The 19366-nt window shown below is 38.1% G+C and overlaps 1 protein-coding gene across 8 annotated transcripts in view; it reads left to right on the top strand.

The window, feature by feature from the left end:
• The window catches only part of MBNL3 (muscleblind like splicing regulator 3), a 121228-nt gene extending 106857 nt beyond the window's left edge, over nucleotides 1–14371 (top strand). For 3 of the 8 annotated variants that reach the window (XM_024988182.2, XM_059883509.1, XM_010821415.4), the window contains 4 exons: nucleotides 1292–1327; nucleotides 4108–4202; nucleotides 5107–5180; nucleotides 6963–7053. In XM_024988182.2, the coding sequence (XP_024843950.1) occupies nucleotides 1292–1327; nucleotides 4108–4202; nucleotides 5107–5163 (188 nt within the window). In that variant the 3' untranslated portion in view covers nucleotides 5164–5180; nucleotides 6963–7053. Of the gene's footprint in view, nucleotides 1–1291; nucleotides 1328–4107; nucleotides 4203–5106; nucleotides 5181–6962 lie in introns of those variants that run through there. The other 5 variants (XM_059883511.1, XM_059883510.1, NM_001192740.1 and 2 more) reach the window with 5 other exon arrangements.
• Nucleotides 14372–19366: the final 4995 nt, after the last annotated feature.

Genomic DNA, 19366 nt, shown 5'->3' with positions numbered 1-19366 from the left:
TTCCTGAAAATTAATGGTTTTGAAATCAAACTAGGAAATGCTATCAGCATTTTTCTTTTGAGCATTTCTTAATTTTTGCTTTTCATGTTTGATTCACTTGTTTCAGTCTTAAACTAATTCTTTGACTCTTAGGTATCACTTTCAAAGGCAATGGTCTGATCTCAAAAAAGTTTCTGAGCTTCAGCATTGCAAAAATAGGTAGTCTGTATGTCTTTGATATGCCAAAGATAGCTATAATAAAACTACCTTTAAATTTAGATTACAGAATAATACAGTGTATATATATATATATATATATACACACACACAATATATATATACAGTATAATACAGTGTGTATTTATATGATACAATATAAAACAGGGAGTTTTAGCCTCTACTCTTAAATCAGTTAATATAAAATATATGGAAGTTTATCACATTTTCCTAATACTTTGCAGCGTATTCTATTACCTCCTATATTCAACTATATTTACTAGTATAACAGTTTTGTACAAAATTGAAAAGAAAAATTTAAGCCATAGTCTTTTAAAATAAACATCATATAATAGTATTATATGCCTGGACTTAAAGAAACCCATTGATTCACTGATATATTAATCAGTTAATTAATTTTGAAAGAAGCCATAAAAATCTTAACTTCTGTCTAGTTACTAACCTTAATAGTTCTTCATGATACCATTTAAAAACACAATTTTTAGCCTTTTTTGACCTGGATTTGGCTAATTTAAAACTCTAGATTTATAAGCAAAACTGTCAGAAGAATCCCTTTCCCCTTAATTTATGGCAAAATAAAACCTTGTCGGGTTGAGAGCCCCCCTTGATGAAAATCCTGTTCGCCGTATGTTCACAGTCAAGCCGTTGATCACTAGGGGGTGGGGGGACATAACAGTAGATTAGTGCCCTAAGTAGAACTTCCTGGCACCAGCTGCCAGGTCTTGGTGCATATTTTGAAAATCATATATGTAATAAATTAAAACTCTCCCTTTCATAATCAAAAGCACTTAGGCTATATTAGTCCAAAATAAATATACAACCAAGTTGAGCTAATGCCTTTAAAGAAAAAATTAACATTCATTTTTATACCTAAGAATCCAAGAATTACTCTGATCACCTGGGTTTGGGGTCTTAAGCCGTAATTATGAGCATGGGAGATTACTGGATATGCATGTGCTGGTTCATTAATATTGCTAAGAATATCATTCTAGTTAAAAATTATTTCTATCAATAAAGCTTTAATAATGAAATATCTCTTTTCTTTACTTTTCACGCTTTTCTGCATGGTGTCCAGGGCCAATACTGTGCATGGCACCCGCTTCAAGTGTTGGTAGGTTTTGTACAAAAATTCTCAACTTTTTCTAATCTGAAAAGAAAAGTGTTTTTTATTGTGACTGTGAAAGAAACAAGCAACTGGATGATATAGCTGAAAATTTTCTGAGTATTTTGGTTTTAATATGGTGCTGTCTGTTACATGTTTTTGTGAAATCACAGCAGTCGTACACTCTCAAGTTCTAGTTCATTGCTGCTGTGGTTGAATACTGACCTTGCCATTTCTGTATTTTCACACTAAAAATTGTAGCTAAAATATCTTGAAACATTTCCTTATCTAGCCAGAATGGGCAGTTTTAAGAAACTAAGAAATTGTAAAATATTTAAAATACTTCAAATGTATAATTTGTAAAGTACAACAAAACCATTCCTCCCAAAAAAGGTTACCCAAAAGATCAAAATCATTCAATATTTAGATGTTGCAAAAAAGCAAAACTAGAGCCTTCTGTAGTGTTTTGTAATGCTGTCTATAGTGTTCTAGGATGAAGTGCCATCTGCACAGAAACAAGGCACCACAAAATCATTTCAAAATGACTCTCTGGGGGTATGTGATTTTTAATAAACAGTAACACACAGAACGTTTAATTAGCCACCCATCCAATATGGTAGCCATCTCAAAACCATTCTGTGCATGCGTGTGTGCTAAGTCACTTCAGTCATGTCCAACTCTGTGACCCCATAGACTGTAGCCCACCAGGCTCCTCTGTCCATGGGAATTCTCCAGGCAAAAAGACTGGAGTGGGTTGCCATGCCCTCTTGCAGGGGATCTTTCCCACCCAGGGATCGAATCCATGTCTCTTACCTCTACCTGCGTTGGCAGGCAGGTTCTTTACCACTAGCGCCACCTAGAAAGAAAACAAGGAAAGCGACTGGTTTGCCTCTCAGAACTCCGGGGGAGTTCACGGCTCCTGTCATTTCCACAGGCACCAGGAACAGACCAGGAGAAAATAGCCCTGTTCCATACAGGGAAGAATTACCCCACCTCACCCCACCATCTCATATCAATCCAGTTCCTTTTATCCTTTTCGAGAGTTTGCAACAGCTTGACCTCCATCTCATTGGTCAGCCAAAGTTGATGCAGAGTCAAGGGGTTTATCAAGATAAAGCAAAAACCTCAAGATGACAGCCACATAGTAGATGCACTCACTGACAGGTGAGGCCACTGTTATTAGTGATGCCCTGTCAGAATTAAAAACGTCTCCACTGATACTAACAGAAGCATTATATGCATATGATTAGGAGAACAGACTTTTGCAAGTTCATGAAATGTGTCTCCATCTACCCATTTTGTGCCTCTGCTCCCTTGTCCTTTTGCCTAAGAGCTTTGTGTAGGAATGCAAACTGCATGCTCCACTGGTACTGCTCCCTGTGCAATTGCTGTGCTCCTAAAGGGGAAACAAGAGTGTTTTTAGAACTCACATGTGCTACAATAAGGGATGGACTTCCCTGATGGCTCAGATGGTAAAGAATCTGCCTGCAGTGCAGGAGACCCGGGTTCAATCCCTGGATTGGGAAGATCCCCTGGAGGGGAGGGTATGACTACCCACTCCAGTATTCTTGCCTAGAGAATTTCCATGGACAGAGGAGTCTGGCAGGCTACAGTCCATGGGATCACAAACAGTCAGACGTAACTGAACGACTAACACTTTCACTTCACTTTTCACAATAAGGGGTGTTGATAGGTAGAGATAGATGGGCATGAGCAATTATTGCAGAGTTTCTGTTAATCACCACTTGGGGTACATTTATGGTTTCTATGATGTTGCATACGTTGATTTTCCTCTCCCTAGGCCATTCACTTTCTCTGTCAACTTTCAGAAAATCTGAATTCAATCGATGTAGATGCAAAGTATTACATATGCCCACTTGCCATTCACACATTAATTCCTTGGTTGGCTTTGCAAAATGAGTTAGAAAAAAAGAAGAGCATCCAAGAAACTTTGAAAATGACATAGAAACTAGAAAAGGCAAAGAGAAATCCACCTGAAAAAAGTTGTTACTGCTGCTAGTCACTGTCGCTGTACTATTTGCAGTGAAGGCAAGATTTCATTGGATATTTACTATGAAGTTCCCCTTGGAAACTTGGGCTATTTATGAACAATAAATAAGCAGCCTGAGTAGTTTCATAAGTAGCCCAAGTTTCCAAGGGCTTTGCCACAGATGTGCATAAAACCTGCACACATAGTCCACTGTATTCTTTGTATATGCTCTCTACCATATACCCACCAAACTATAATCTTTTTGTATGCAAATCAGGTAAGTATATTTATATGAAACTGTCCCTCTGCACCTACAAATCTAGTGACAGCACTCATGTCTGTCATGAGTTAATGAACCCAAATACCAATTTACAGTTCCATATTCCCATTGTGAATACACAACCAAGTTACTTTTCTGCTTGACTAGCTATTCATAGAGATAGCCTTGGTAAAAACAGATTTGTCCTAGGCACCCGTTGTAACCCCTTCTGAAAATTTGGCCCTTGAAGTCAACTACAGTGTGATTCTGTTCAAAAACTAACTATTGGTAAATGTTGAGAATGATTCCATTTTCCTTAATGGTAACTATAATTGGCTTTCCCCTTTTCTCTTTTTAAATTTTTCCCCCTTCCATGCTGTGTTGCTTTGCACTGACTGTGATTGCATGTTGCACCCTGGCGTATTCATCATGATGATGTCACATGGCTTGTTGCTGCGATACCTGCCACGCCCCATTCCATCGTTTATATCATGGTTGCTCCACCCTCTCGTGTGTTGCTTCCATGATTCCTACTGAAAGTGCCCATGATGCACAGTGCTGCACCCACCACTATGTCTGCAGCACCACCACCTGCTACCAGCATTCCCTTCGTTGCAACAGCTCCAGGCAATCAGGTTTGGCCATTTATTTCACCTGTTTGGACCTAGCTAACTACAGTGTGTTGATAAGGCACAGTATATGCTTTGGGGATTGGTGAGAGATATTAGTCTTTCTTAAGCCATTCTTAGATTTAGAATTTTTCTTTTTCTGTATATTCTGGACAGATGTTCCTGCTTTGCTACACATCCTGAGATGAATCAGCAGAATAGGCTCTTTTAATTGGTTACAGATGTTACCCAATAGATTATATATACAGTTGTTGCTACTACACCAATCCTCAAATACATATACTAATTTTTTTTAATGTTTCCTCATTGGTTGAGAACAGAATTTACTTTACTACCATTTCTAGTTATTGCATTTGAACTTTTGCTTAGTACTATCATCACCTTTGTCTTCAGGTCTACTGGAAAGAAAGATAACACATTTCTTTCCAAGGCACAGATATGCTTATCATGACCCAGTGATTACATGAGAAATTCCTTCTTATACATTAGATGTGTTTGTCATGTTTTAATTTTCATTTGCTTGAGGTTTTTACAGGCAGAGTCACAAGACAAATGATGAATTTGGGGGAAGTCTTGAAATTGTAAGGAGATACTTAAAATAATTATTGTGTAATATGATGGGTATTTCACCTTATTAAAATGGTAACCACACTTTAAGACTTTAAGTCCACTGTTGTTTTAAGTACAAGTTTGATAACCCTATAGGACACAGAGCATTAATTCATTGGGGAAACAAACCACATTCTAACCTGTGCTTTGCAACATTAACTATTACTGGATATGGTTAATATGTCAAAATTTTTCTATGAAATTGATTATGGTTTTTGATTACCATGTCCAAGCAGTGAACAAAATAAATGGAATTCTCTCAAGAAACTGTTTTAATCTAAAATCTTTTTTACTGCTATAGATACCCCCATTATCAGTAGATGAACTGAATAACAGCATGTTTGTTACACAGATGTAGAAGTTCCCAGTAGAACAGTAAGTTTCTTTAAGTATTAATGTAATATTTGTAGGTTATATCTTTTATCTACGCAGTTGCATTTGCTAAAGAGTTTGGTAAATATTTTCATTAATAGACATTGCTTATCATTTTAGAGCTCAATTTAAGCATTCTAAATTTTCCACCTTGAATTGTGGAGAGCAAATATGCGATTTTTTAATATGAAAATGACAGCTGGTATTGTATTTTCCCAATGAACTTATAAATTCCTAAATGTTTTCCCATTATTAAAGGGGTATGACTGGTTAGCCAAAGACACAGATCGCTTCTGAATTTTAATCTTTTAACATTTTTCTAGCTTTGTTTTTTTTTTTTTTCAATTGAAATAAAGCTAGGTAATTTTGTCACAATTTGATGAAGATGATTGTCTTAAAGATAGCAAGCAATGCACTTGTCCTGAGAATTAAAGAGCGCCTCCACATTCTGCCACTTTGTGTCGCTCCCCATGTAGGTCTAGCAGATTTGCTCCAGCTGTTTGCAATTTTCAGCAACTTAATTTAGCAATTTAATCATTATTTTCATTCAAATCATGACACCTTTTTTTGTGGTTTTTGTTGCTGTCTTCAGAGATTCCCCCCTTCACCTTTGATTTCCTATGCTTGGTCCAGAGCCTGGTCCAGAGCAACGCACTTAAATTGAGCAGTCCTTCACTTGGAACGAGTGACTTTGGAAGTCACTTAAGACTCTGAGGCATCTTAATTGATTATAGGGAGTTACTAAAAAAAAAAAACAATACCCTGGTTCTGAATTGCATCCATTAGTCAGTGAAAGCTTGAAGTTTTCATCATGGGAGTGTCTGACTTGGTTGAAGCAGGCAACAGTGCCGATCTCTTGATGGACTGGTTCCCCAGAAGCTGACTAGCATTTGTTTCTTGCTGAGGACATGCAGGCCCAGAACACTAATGGTTCTGGACAGAGCATATAGACAACTGTACAGTACCCAAACAGGTCCCCTTAATCATAAGGAATGTTCTAAAAAGACATCTTGGCATATACAGAATAACTGAAGTAGCTGTATATTGTAGTCATCTTCAGAGGTATCGTTTGTTATAGTGGCAACTTGGGAATAGTACCAAATGTGAGAATAATAGGTTTTATAAACATTTGCCTGATTTTCATGGACTGCTTCACATCAAGGTAAACAAAAGTGGTCAAATACAGTTAAGTTTCCAACAGAACATGTTTGGGAATAGTGATTCCTTTTTGCTTGATTCCGTGAGAGAAGTTAGATTTGGCACACCATAATCATTGCAACATGTAACACATGTTGATCATTTTTCCAGAATGCAAAAATGTAATCTTATAAAATACTGTGTACCCAGAATTCACACTTAGGCCATTCATGTGTAGGTCCAAAACATTCAGATCAAATAAAAGTTTGTTTAATACTTGCATATTTCAAAATGGAATCAAATATATTTTCTCAATATATGCTTGTTGGAGGAAGTGAATGGATGGGTCGATGTTCATCAAAAAGTTTTGGCATTGTGCAGATAATACCTGAAACAGTTGAGTGCTTCTCTGATAACTTAAGGGCAACTGTCTACATTGGCATTCAGCGAGAACCATGGACTGTCATGGTATGTGACTCCTTAGTAAACATTCCCAACAGTTCAGTTTTCACAGATGTAGACTATGAAATTCAGGATGGGGAATATCTTGGCATATGGTTCACACACAGAACTAGAACAAAAACCAAATATCCTGACTCCTACCTCTATAACCATCCAATATTTCTCACTCTTTTTTTTCCATTTCAGTTGAAATTCTGAACAACAGAGTTACAGATTACCAGAATCTCTCCGTGAGGACCTCCACATGGCCTTTCTATATTCATTCACGTATGTCCTCTTCTACCAACACAACAATAAGCGTGGTGCAGTCAATATATTAAAACAAACATGCCAACCAACACATTCAGAGAAAAAATAAAGCATTAAACAAAGGAGATGTTAAAACACAAATGGAAAACAAATAACTACCATCTGTCTATCTTATTTGAATTACTATGTAAAACAGCATAACATTTTGTAATTTATCACGTGTTTCTCTGTGATTTCCCAGTAACTGTTATGCTGAGTGAATCTCTACAGTGGACTGTTGGCTTATTGTGCATTCTTGGTGGATAAATATTCCTCTGTTTTGAAGTGTTAACCTTACCAGTTTGTTTACACAGTAGTCTATTGGGCTGATTCAGAATGTAACACGTATGTCCAGTACCATTTTCCTCATTATTGTATCATATTGGATTGTTGTGTGTTGTTAGGTTTTTACATAGTATATAGTGTTTTACTGTAATGTGTGATGTTTGATTTTAACTAAAATGTTATCAATGGGAAACAGAAACACACGTGCTTGAAAAACATGACAGGTTAATATTGATATGCTCTCTCTTTAGAATATTTCTGTAGGTTTCTTGAGGCAGACATTTAAAAGGCCTCTCTTTTGAGTATATCTAAAACCTGTCCATAAACATGCATGTATATAATTTGTACCTGTAGATCTGACTTTGTATAGTACAGTCAACGTTACTAGATTTTTTTGTGAGAGAGGAAAATTACCTGAAAATAGCCGGGAACGTCTTAAAACATTAACCTGAATTTCACTTCTTAAGTAGCTTGCAAAAGCTACTTAAGGTAAATTCTGGATTTACCTTTAAATGGTTTTCTCAGCATTTAGACTATAAATTGTGTAAAGTGCCCATTACAGGTTTTGTGGCTCAAGAATCCTGTCTTCTAGGCTGAGTGTCTAAAACTGAGCGATTTGTAATCTTCAGCTGAAAAAGTGGTTCTTGGAAGCTTAAAGGTATTTTAATTACAGGTTATAAATTAAACAGAGAGAGGGGGGGCGTGGAGATAGTTTTTACATTTTGGAGGAAGTGTGTAAAAACCATTGCAATGTAACCTTTGATACAAGTGCCATTTTCCAAGTGGAAATGGCTCATGCTCTTTACACTACTCTTTGAATAACAAGGAAGATGCAATCTGGAAAAGTCAGTCAGGGTGAAGGAAAATTGGTTCCAAGTGAGGCCTTTCCTCCCCAAATGGACAGTCTTTTCTGTTGATCACAGTTGGAGACTTTGAGTATAGGCTTGGAGAAATGGCGGGGCTGGGGAGAGAGGGAGCCACTTGAAATTACTCTTCGATTCATTTAAACTTTCTTGAAAGGATGGCCACAGTTGTCTTTAGTTTCAGTTCAACTGAGTTTTCCATTTTGTTAAAACATTTCAGTGAAGGAGCAAGCACCTGGGATATATGTTATTAATACATTTTCGCCTTCCCAAACTTTATTAGCAACAGAATCTCTCATATCACAACCAAGCCTCTTTTTTGTTTCTTTGGATTTCTTTTTTTATATGTTTTGAAAATTGTAAGAGTTTGTAACACCCTTTAGGTGAAATGGAGTGGCTGCACTCCACAGAACTGACCTGAATTCACACTACTAATACTTTTGAAATAATTGAATAGCCAAGTAGAAGAGTAATTAATTCCTATGGTATGTCACATACCTCCTCCACCCCACTCAGTTATTAAAGTTACTATTATTGATCAGTGGTAGAACCACGTGATAATTTGCATCGGTTTAGATAGATTTAGTATTTTCTAGTAAATATATGTTCCCTCACTGGAAAGCATAAAGTCATCAAATTTGTTGTATGTCCCAAGTTTACCATTCTCCTTCATGAAAATGACAAGCCAAGGGAAAATCAGGTTTTGGATACCTCAAGCCAGCCAGTAGTATTTGAAGCACAGACCAATGGAACTGGCAGAAACCTTTTCACCACCAGGGCATGTGACTTGTCCAGGACTGCCTAGCTACTTGGTAGAAGTTGGACCCAGAAATATCTCCAGACCCCGGTTGTTCCTCCATTTCATGTTCTCTGTGCTTCAGAACATTTGAGACTCCAGCCCCAAGCAGATCAATTTGGCTCAGAATACAAAAGAGCAAAATTAGCTCTTCAGTGGCTCATATCCTGTTGATCTTAATTACCAATTTGAATTGTGATCATCAGTGATTTCTAAGTGATCTTGCTTGTATTACACCATTGTCATCTGCTAACAGCATTGTCTGGAGTTAGAGAACAGGAGGCGTGTTGAATTTTACCTACTGGTCCTTTGAACCACTTAATTTCTATTTCCCAAAATCTTGACTCTGCACTCTAGCAATGTTACTTGTGTTTGGAGCTGAGTTTTATAAAACCTGTCCTCGGGCCTCTCCAGAAGGGCAGATTTGATCGAGGAAGGATGTATACTCTAGATGTATTCCTTAAAAGAGACAGAGACATCTTCAGTGTGATACAAAGTTTTTTGGGTCATTTGACGTTTTGATACAGCATACTGTCTCATTTTTTAAACTTCTGACAAGGATGTACATGAACAATAAACCTAGAGTACAGCTGTTTGCGTGTTGCCTTAAGCACTGGAAGACATGAATAGTGATGTGTTTTTGAGTAAGAGGTTCAGTGAGAGTTATTCAGGGTAGTGGTATTTTTGGTGCCACAGTTTTTTTATATTGTTGGCATTGTAAAAGTTGCTTTGTGAGTGAATTTAGAGAAAGAAAACTCAAATCACTAAGGTTCTGATGTGAAAGAATTTTGACAAAAATGCAATATTAAGATAGCACTCTTTAGCTGTGCAATGACTTATTCAAATGATCTTTATTCAAGAAAAGACAAGTGATAGACTATAAAGTTCTGGTGAAAAAGAGAAGTCACAAAACTAATCAGTGACTCTAAATGACAATTAGTAGATTAAGTGTATATATGTAAAATTCTAATCACTTGTGATTCTTAGTTAACATTTTATAAGCTTTGTAGTTTACAAGGGCCTCTTTTTTATTTATCCAAAATTATTCTTTTTGTCCCCTTCTCTCAGTCTCTTTCAAAAATACACAACTGTGCTGCAACTTGGAAAATAATCTAAATGTTTAAGAAGGTTTTAGTAATGTCAAATTTCCAAAAGCACTATGTGACCGTAACATACGTACGTTTTAAAGAGGGATTACAATTACATTTAAATGGATTCATAAAATCGCTATGTGAAGTATAGTATTTGCTTTTGCAGTTGGAGCATGATTCCTCAGCTAGCTGTTGCATTTCATTTCACTTGTCTAGAGTCTTTAATTTGTAGTTAATTGCAATGTGTAAAGCCATCTTCTGCCTACTCCATCAATCTTCTCCATCCATTCCTGAACACACTGAAGCACTTTGATCTTGCCGTAAGTGTTGTCCTATACCACTAGGCTGTGTTCACTAATGGGCAGCCTCAGCTCACCAGCTTTCCAATTTGGGCAAAGCAAGTACCTCCTCCCTACCATCAGCAGGAACCAAATAAAAATGAATCATTACAGCATGAATCTCTTTTTCATGATACGACCAAGAAGCACAGTGAGGTCCAATTAAGGACAACATTGGCATTAAATTTTGTTAAATAACGTATAGGGAAGGCCCATGTGCTACTTGGAACGTTATTTCAGCCTTCCGCCACTCCTTTAGAGAGTTTATGAGGATGCTCTTAGATAATGCAGCCACAGGTTTTCAGGTTATTTCAGTCTGTAGGGTAGGCTGTGATGCACAGAATGAATAGAAACTGGAATCTTCTTGCTTTGAATCTCTTTTGCATTTCACACATGTTTAAATAGAAATAGGTACATATGATTTCCCAATTCTGTTGAATAGATTTAGGAAGATGGTGGCCTCACTTTTTATTTTATCAGTGCCTGGCAAAGGCAATAGAATGAACACTAGGTAACAGAGTATCACAACTTTTTTTTGCAAGTTTAACTGATAGCACCTAATCCAACTGTAAATATAATTACAAATAAGGTTCTGAGCACCAACTCACTAATCGGTGCCATGTTTTCCTTTTTCTTGTTTTTAAAGTTTTTATTTTGTTCCTTTTTCATATCTTTAAGTAGTTCACGAATTTAATCTTGAAGGAGAGTTAGAGAAAATTTTAAGATTTTACTACGTGTATTCAACCCGCCTAGATAGATCTTCAACTGACACTGAAGCAAGGTGTAGAGTCTAGTTCATGACTATTTCTTACAGTTCACAATTTAAGAACAAAGTTAACTTTATATACAAATAATAATTTTTAACTAATTATATTTAGTTGTTGCTTCAGCAACAAACCTACAACATGGCTACCTTTAGACATTTTTGTGTGTGTGAAAATTTTACTTGTAAAACTGTGGCTTTTTTGACAGTGTAGCATGTAGCAGATACAACTCAAAGCGCAGATATAGATATGGTTGATTTTTCTTTTTAATCCCAAAGTTCCCTGTGAAAACTGAATTTGCGTCCTTCTGTGACTTTTTGAGCAAAAAGTTTACAACATGTGGATTCTAGATCAGGCTTTAGAGCTGATAGAATTTGTTGTGTGGATAGGGTTATTCCACAGTATTTAGACACAATTGTATTCATAATATGTCCTGATCTCTTTTTATGACCTTATTCAAAATTACTCAAGTGGCATAGCTGTAGCTACAAAAATTTTCTTACTCAAATCTATCCAAAGGAGGGTTAAAGAATGACAAAAGCGCAGATTACATTCATTCACGTTGGTGAACTCATTCATACAGATACTGTGGAATGACCCCATAACAGTGTTGAAGAGACATATGCTGCAGTTAACTGATGGTCTCAGTTAGGGTGCGAACGTGTGAGACACACCTTTTTTGCACTTATGTACATAGTTCATGAAAGTGACCCTTGGAGTTTTGTTTTTTTAATATAAGAAGTCTGTGATAATAGTGGAAAAGTTAGTAAGAGAGAGTTATTTCTAAGACTTTGAGAAGAAGGTGTTTTTTTTTTCCTACAAGACTTAACTAAAGCATGATGTTGCTTTCCTGTTGTGGAGGCTTTCTAGTTTGCTACAGCTCACCATAAGACAAGACTGGTGGCAGGTAACAGGTCAGCTTCAGCCAGTGGCACTAAACAAAAGTTCATGTACTTCACCTTTTAGCAAGATCGCTAGCAAAGATTGTTTTGTGAATTAATCCTCAAATGCACACACACAACCCCAGGCAGGTTTGTGGTGCTAAGGTCTTTTTTCAGTGGTTACAAGCAGTGAAGTACCTTGTAAGCTGCAAGATGGATATTCCCATTCTGATCCAATTAGATTTCATCTTTCACAGAAAATGATCAATTGAGATATATTGGTTACATCAATTAATATATATTTATGTGACAATCAAATTGTTAACCCTGGCCACTATTTCCCCTTCAAGATCCAGAAGCCAAAACCAAATTGGCAACTATTGAAAGATATAATTTAACAGTTAAGTATGGCCAGCACAGAGCATTTGATCCCCTCCAACAAAGGGAAAAAAATGTTCCTGACACAATTTTATATTTACTTTATACCTGTTCAGTGGAAGCTATTTTCTGACTTAGCTTTAGCAGATTAGACAGTGCTTCACTGTGCCACTTCAGCCTCCTACTCTTTTAATGAAACAGAAGAGAACCAGCCAAAATCTTACATATTAATACACTGGAGCTAGAAAAGAATGTCAGACCATCTCTTTCAGCTCCCGCGTCACCTACAAATCACCATTTATCTTTTTGTTGCCTCCAGGCAATGAGGCTTAGAAAAAGGTCAAGATTAGAAAGGTTTAAGGATAGATCATCATACAGACTTTGAGTCCTTCCCATCTTGAGACCCGTTGCCCTTGCCCTGGAAAAGGAGCCCATCTTGGGGTTGACAGAGTTGGTGTTAGTATTGTTACTGATCTTGATAGTTCTCACTTACAGAGACATGAAAATAAGCCAAAGCCAGAAAGCAATCCAAGCCTTACAGTTGTCCAATAGCTCAGGGCCAGTTGGTCAGAAATTTGTTCCCCCCCACCCCCTACTTCAATCCATGATCACTTACAGCTAACAGCCTGACCATCTGATCAGCATTTCCATTGATGTAAAATGTAAGCATTCATTCATTTTGTAGTTACCACCAACGTATTTTCCCAGCTTAACCCATGTTCTTGTGTTAATATTTCCTTGTGAAAATATAAGCCACACGGATATATTTTCATAAGGTCAATAGAAATACAGTAAGATTTTAAGTTAGGCAGAATCAACTATAAAATAGTAAGAGTGAACCTAGAAGCATCACAAAAGATAATCAGTTCACCGATGGCATGTTGTATGTACTGACAGCCACCGGGTCACATTCTTTGGAGCTTAAACACAGTGCTGTCTTTTGAGTAAGTAAAATTAGAGGATAAAAGGACCTCTGTTAAACCCAGAAAAGGATTTAGTTTCGTTAATTCAGTTTCCACCCGCTACACTTCTTCCCTGGAAGAGAACTACCCATCAACACCCCAAAGCAGGATTATCCCAGAGGCATTTTCTCTTTAACCATCCTCAATTATAGCATACTTAGGAAATGTATCACTGTGAAATAAATCAAGCTGCATCGTATTACTTTAGTTGTTTTAAGAAAAAACCTCTATAAAATAACCCAACTTTAAGCAGTCCTCTTTCCCCACACACAACCTAAGCATTTATCTGTCATAGAACTGCATGATTACAAAGCTTTATTTCTGTATACAGATGCTATTTGTTAATGATGGAAACCAAATTATTTTGTTGCTGTGTCTTTTGTCTCTAGCAGTTGAGAGAATTATTATGACTAGTATATCATTGGATTTGAGGGTTGCCATTGTCAAAATCAATTTTCTTGTATTACTGTAGTTGCATTAATTATTAGAAAATGAACCATTCGTTACATGCACCAAAATTACAATAATTTAAATAAGACTTTTAAAAGATGCTCCTAAATATATTCTTTTGTAAGATGCTAACTATGCATTCATATAACAGCAGTCCGGTATAATGTAGAAAATGGAAGCACATATTTTGGACAGAAAAATGCCAATTTACATACAATATAAAATTATTAACCCTGTGCAACAATTATAGATTTAAATAATGGTCATAATATTTAATAAGTATAGACTGTTCCCATAATATTTTGCCTCCAAAATGCAGTAGCTCATTTCCTCAACTGCTATCAGTAGGTCAGATGCTTTGATTTTCTTGTTTTTGTTTTTCCAAGTTATAGTGCTATACTGCTTGTTTGTGTTTAGAAGTGTGCATTATGCGATTCATTTTAGTATGCTATTTCCATGTTGTTTATTTTTTGTTCTTTTAATAAAACGTGTAAATTTCCTGGTTTTGTCTTTTTTTATGAATCCATATTCACACATTAGGAGTTCACTTAAAAGCTATTTGTCTTCGAGTATATTAATCTTAATATTTAGTAATTCTAATGTAAAATTTGATTTGGTTTAATGCTATATTTCATACATAGAATAAATTTATTTCTAAATATATACCTTCAGTATTTTGAATTATATAGCTAATACATCCAGTGTATTATATTATTCTTATAATATTGAGATCACTACCACAAGAAAGACACACTTAGATTTTAGCAAAAGAATGCTAAACATTGTGAGATAGTGCTCACTGGTTTCTATTGTGCTTCAGAAATTCCGAGGCATATTCTAAAATATATTATTATTAGGAGTTTGTATTTTCCTGTTATTGATTTCTATCCTTTATCTTGAGTGTCATGAATGAAACCAGTGTCATTCATTTTATTCTTTTCAAGATGGGCATCACTGGTTTCACAACACCAGGATGGATGACTTTCCTTTTAAATGTTTTCTCTCACTTCAAATTGGCTTTCTCCAACCAATGGCACAGGAATGAAAGGATAATCAGTTTTGTTCTTTAAGGAAAGCAAAATGTAACTTGGTAACACTTTATTTAGTCAGATTTCTGAATACTTAAAACACTAATCAGGAACTTCTCCACTGTCCAGTAGTTGGCTTATAGAAAACTGAGGTGAAGAGACTTTGGATAAGAGGTTGTGACAGAGTGAAAAAGCCCCTGATGCTGGGAAAGATTGAAGGCAAAAGGAGAAGGGGGTGGCAGAGGATGAGATGGTTAGATAGCATCACTGACTCAATGGACATGAACTTAAGCAAACTCCAGGAGATAGTGGAGAACAGGGAACCCTGGGATGCTGTAGTCCATGGGGTCACAGAGAGTCGGACACGACTGAGCAACTGAACAACAAAGTATTATTCACACATCTAGGACAATGAAAAGGGCCAGAAAGGAGGCTGCATTCTTTTCCAGTATCAGCTGAGTCATACAGAGCTACTAGCTTCCTGGCCCCTTGTGCCCTGCTAGACTATTTCTCAGTGTGTTTCCCACTGCAGCATTTCTTGATAAGCTGACTTTGAGCCCTTTGATGTGTTTGATATGTTTCTGTGACTGATAATTCCACACTAAAACCAGTTCAGTATATAGACATTTACAAGAGGTCTTTGGCCTCTAAATAATTCAGCTAATGTCTCTCTCTTTGAAGCTGCTGAATGATAACAGCAAGAATTCAGGGCAGGCATTCTCGACTGTCATCAAAATGGAGTTTCTACCAGGCAGAGGGAAGTTGACCCAGGGGCAAAACCAGGTGTTAACTGAGTTTACCTTGGCATTTGCCGACCATTTCCACAACATCCTTTTAAGTCCCTCCTTTTCTCATCCCCTGGCCTTCCAGAAGCCCCAAGATAGCAACTTATCAGGCCTGCTTCCCCAGATATGGGTTTTTTTTTCCCATTAGAACTTTCCTATTGGTTATCTCAGGCTATGGACAGCAGCTCATCACTGAGATCTAAGAGACAAAACACACTAAGGTGTTAGCAGCCGTGCTTAATGTGCGGCCCCTCCTGGGAGTGTTTATATTTTAAAAGGCATGACTCTGGTGGTCAAGTATCAGAGGCCACATGCACGGATGAGGGAGAAACGCTTTACTGAAGCAAAACCCTGGGCACTTGAATCACAATATTTAACCAGCAACCAAATTGCTATGGATGGGCGGTACAGCCATTCACTACCTCAAGAAGGCCAAAAAAGGCAGACTCCTGTAATTTTCTCATGGTCAGGAAAGTTCTGATATAATAATGAGTCTAAAATACTGACTTGATACTGGATATCCCCAAATTCCACAGACCTGAATCCACCCTCATGGTCCACTTTGGTAGTAAAGAGCATAACAGAGTGATAGGCCTTACAAGTGATGACATTTCTGGAGTAGCCTCATGCCTGTACTTGTTAATCTCCAACAGATGGATGCACATACTTGGCCTTTTTACTTGACGCTTTCCTGTACTAGAAGTGTCCGTTTAACCGAGCCCTCCCAGATTCTTCTCTGTGTCTGGACTCTCCCGTCAACAGGAGGACAGTAGGAGTCTGGGGAACAAAAGCCAACAACTCCACTGATAGAAAGGATAGCCACCCTGACAGAAGGGTGAGGTTTGTGAGAGGAACAGGAGATTTGATTTCTGTCCTCTCAAACAGATGCTCCATTCCAAAGTGCATGCTGAAACCTGGGTAAGAAGGAAGTTCTGGTCAGCCCAGCATTTTTCTGTTTTTCCTGTTAACAGTGCAGTGCAGAGGCAGGCAGGACACCCGGGCAAAGCAGATGCAAGAAAAAGCAGAGTTTTGCTTTTTCACCCTATAAGTGAGGTTTCACCCTATAAGTGATTTAGCACACCGCCCAGCATGTATGTCTGAGTGCAAAGAGAAAATCTGGCGGAAAATCATTGAATAACTGGATGCATAGCAGTAAGCAGTAGTAACAGCACCTGTTGAAGCAGATAGCCTGTTCATGAGCTGGACCTGAGAATGCAGAAGGAACCTGAGGTATCTCTGCATTCTCCATGCTTCTAGAGACATTAATGGCTACAGGAAATGATGGTCAACCCATGGAGAATCAAGAAGTGGGTGGGGATTGAGACTTTGCCTTTTGCCTTTGTGACCTGAAGAGGTGAATAATTCTTTGGGGAAACTGGTAGTTAAGGGAGAATCATATGTGTATTAACTATATATAGTAAGTGGTTATTGCTGTGCCTTTGTTAACTGTTTAATAAATGTATATGGAGTTCATTCACAGTGTTTTGACTCTTCTCAATTTCTGTTTACAAAGTCCCAGGTGAAAGAAATCCATTTAATGGGTTGTTTTAATAGGAAAGCCTGAACTCACATGGATCCAAGGAGTCAATGGTCACAATCAGGGGCTTCCCAGTAGGGGCTGCCAATAAATGAGGCATCTGAGCTAACCGGCACACCTCAGTGCGGCTGGTTTACAGGACCTCCCTAAATATCAAGCAAGTGTTTATCATAAACCAAGCACCAGCCAATGGTAGACATCCCTGCAATATAAGCAAGCCCCTTCTCCTGATGGGAATCACCAGAGATAGTCTAGAATCTGAAGATACTGAGGACCTCAAGAGCCACTGGGTGGAGGCTGTGGGGCCAGAGGAGCTCCCAAACTATAGAGGAAAAACAGCCAAGGAGCGTCAGACATGCAGCTACATTCACTATTGTCCACTACTCTCTATATCCTGGAATGCAGATATTGGTAGGGGGCTTAGGGAAAGGTCCGTCCAAGAATAATCTTTGGGTGATATACACTACGATTGTGTCCACATGCGGTGCTATGTCACTACATGCTTCTCCCTTCCAATCCACCACATACACTACTGCCAGGGTCATTTTTCTGAGGTAGAACATGACTTCATTTCCCGGATTAGTTCTTCCATAGCTCCTTCCTGTCTAGAATAACACTGATCTGCTCACATAGCCCACTTGTGCTCTGGCCTTAGGCTCGCCCTCTCACTTCCTGTCTCACCCACCTTCTGAAACCTGAACACTCCAAACAAGCCAAACCCCTGGTGAAAGTGAAGTCGCTTGGTTGTGTCCGACTCTTTGCGACCCCATGGAACCCACCAGGCTCCTCCATCCGTAGGATGTTCCAGGCAAGAATACTGGAGTGAGTTGCCATTTCCTTCTCCAGGGGATCCTCCCAACCCAGGGATCAAACCCAGGTTTCCCAGATTGCAGGCAGACTTACAAGCTGAGCCACCAGGGAATCCCCAGACCCCTGGTGGGGAAATTGAAAAAAATGAGATCTTCCAGCCCCCAAATCCTCTCCACAAAAATAGTCATGAAGAAAAACATGTTTATTATTGAATAAACATTAAAGCAGAATGGGATGAGCATCAGAGGCAACCCACTATGTGACTGCAGAGACAGAAAGGAATCTTGCCCCTCTTTTGTGGTCAAACAGAACCAATGCCATACGTGTTTTCAGGATACACCATAACTAATCCTCAATTAAGAGCACTTGTGGTCATTCAGACTCTGTCCTAGCTTTCTCATCTACTGGGGAGACCACCTATGTAGACTGTATCGCTTGGAGAAACAAACTTAACATATCTTTACCACAGGAGATACTTTTGCAAATTGGAGCAAGGTGCTCAGAGAAGTTAGACTCCTAGACTCCTACAGCAACTGAGAGATGCGGCTATACTTCCCTTGATATTTGCATTTCAAAGAGAGAGTTCCCAGGTCCTCCAAGTAATATTCCAGAGCTGTGAGACCTTTGAGAGGCTTCTTTAGCCATTTAAAAGATTTACATTCATTTGAAAGGGACAGGGAATGAAATTTGGAAACACATGGGAGAAGTGGGGAGAAAGTTTCCTCCCTTATTCTCAACCAGGAGAATTAAGGGTCTCATTTTTAATCTGCATTTGCCTTACACCACTCACTGTTTCACACACCCCATCGGTTCCCATATCTTTGTGCTATTTTTCTATTTGGAAGACCTTCCCTTCTGCTTTCTCCCCTTCTTTGCACTCATTATTCAAGGTATATATTAACTACCGCCTCTTCCTTGAGGTCTTCTTTGGCCTTGCTAGATATTGAGATGCGGCTACTACAGATGGGCCCTGACCTACAATTTTTTTGATTTTGCAATGCCAGTCAGCTGGGTGATCACGAGAGTAAACATCCAAAACACAACCATTCTGTTTTTCAGCTTTAGCACAGAATTCAAGAAATTACATGAGGCAGTTCACACTGTATTGTAAAATAAGTTTTGTGTTAGGTAAATGGGCCCAACTGCTGCTTAATATAAGTGTTCTCAACACATTTACCAATCTCAGTTCCTTTCAGTTCAGTCACTCAGTCGTGTCTGACTCTCTGCAACCCCATGCACTGCAGCACGCCAGGCATCCTTGTCCATCACCAACTCCTGAATTTACTCAAACTCATGTCCATTGAGTCGGTGATGCCATCCAACCATCTCATCCT

The sequence above is a fragment of the Bos taurus genome, chromosome X (genome assembly GCF_002263795.3).
Source record: "Bos taurus isolate L1 Dominette 01449 registration number 42190680 breed Hereford chromosome X, ARS-UCD2.0, whole genome shotgun sequence".
NCBI lineage: Eukaryota > Metazoa > Chordata > Mammalia > Artiodactyla > Bovidae > Bos > Bos taurus.
This window is presented reverse-complemented; position numbering and strand designations above follow the sequence as displayed.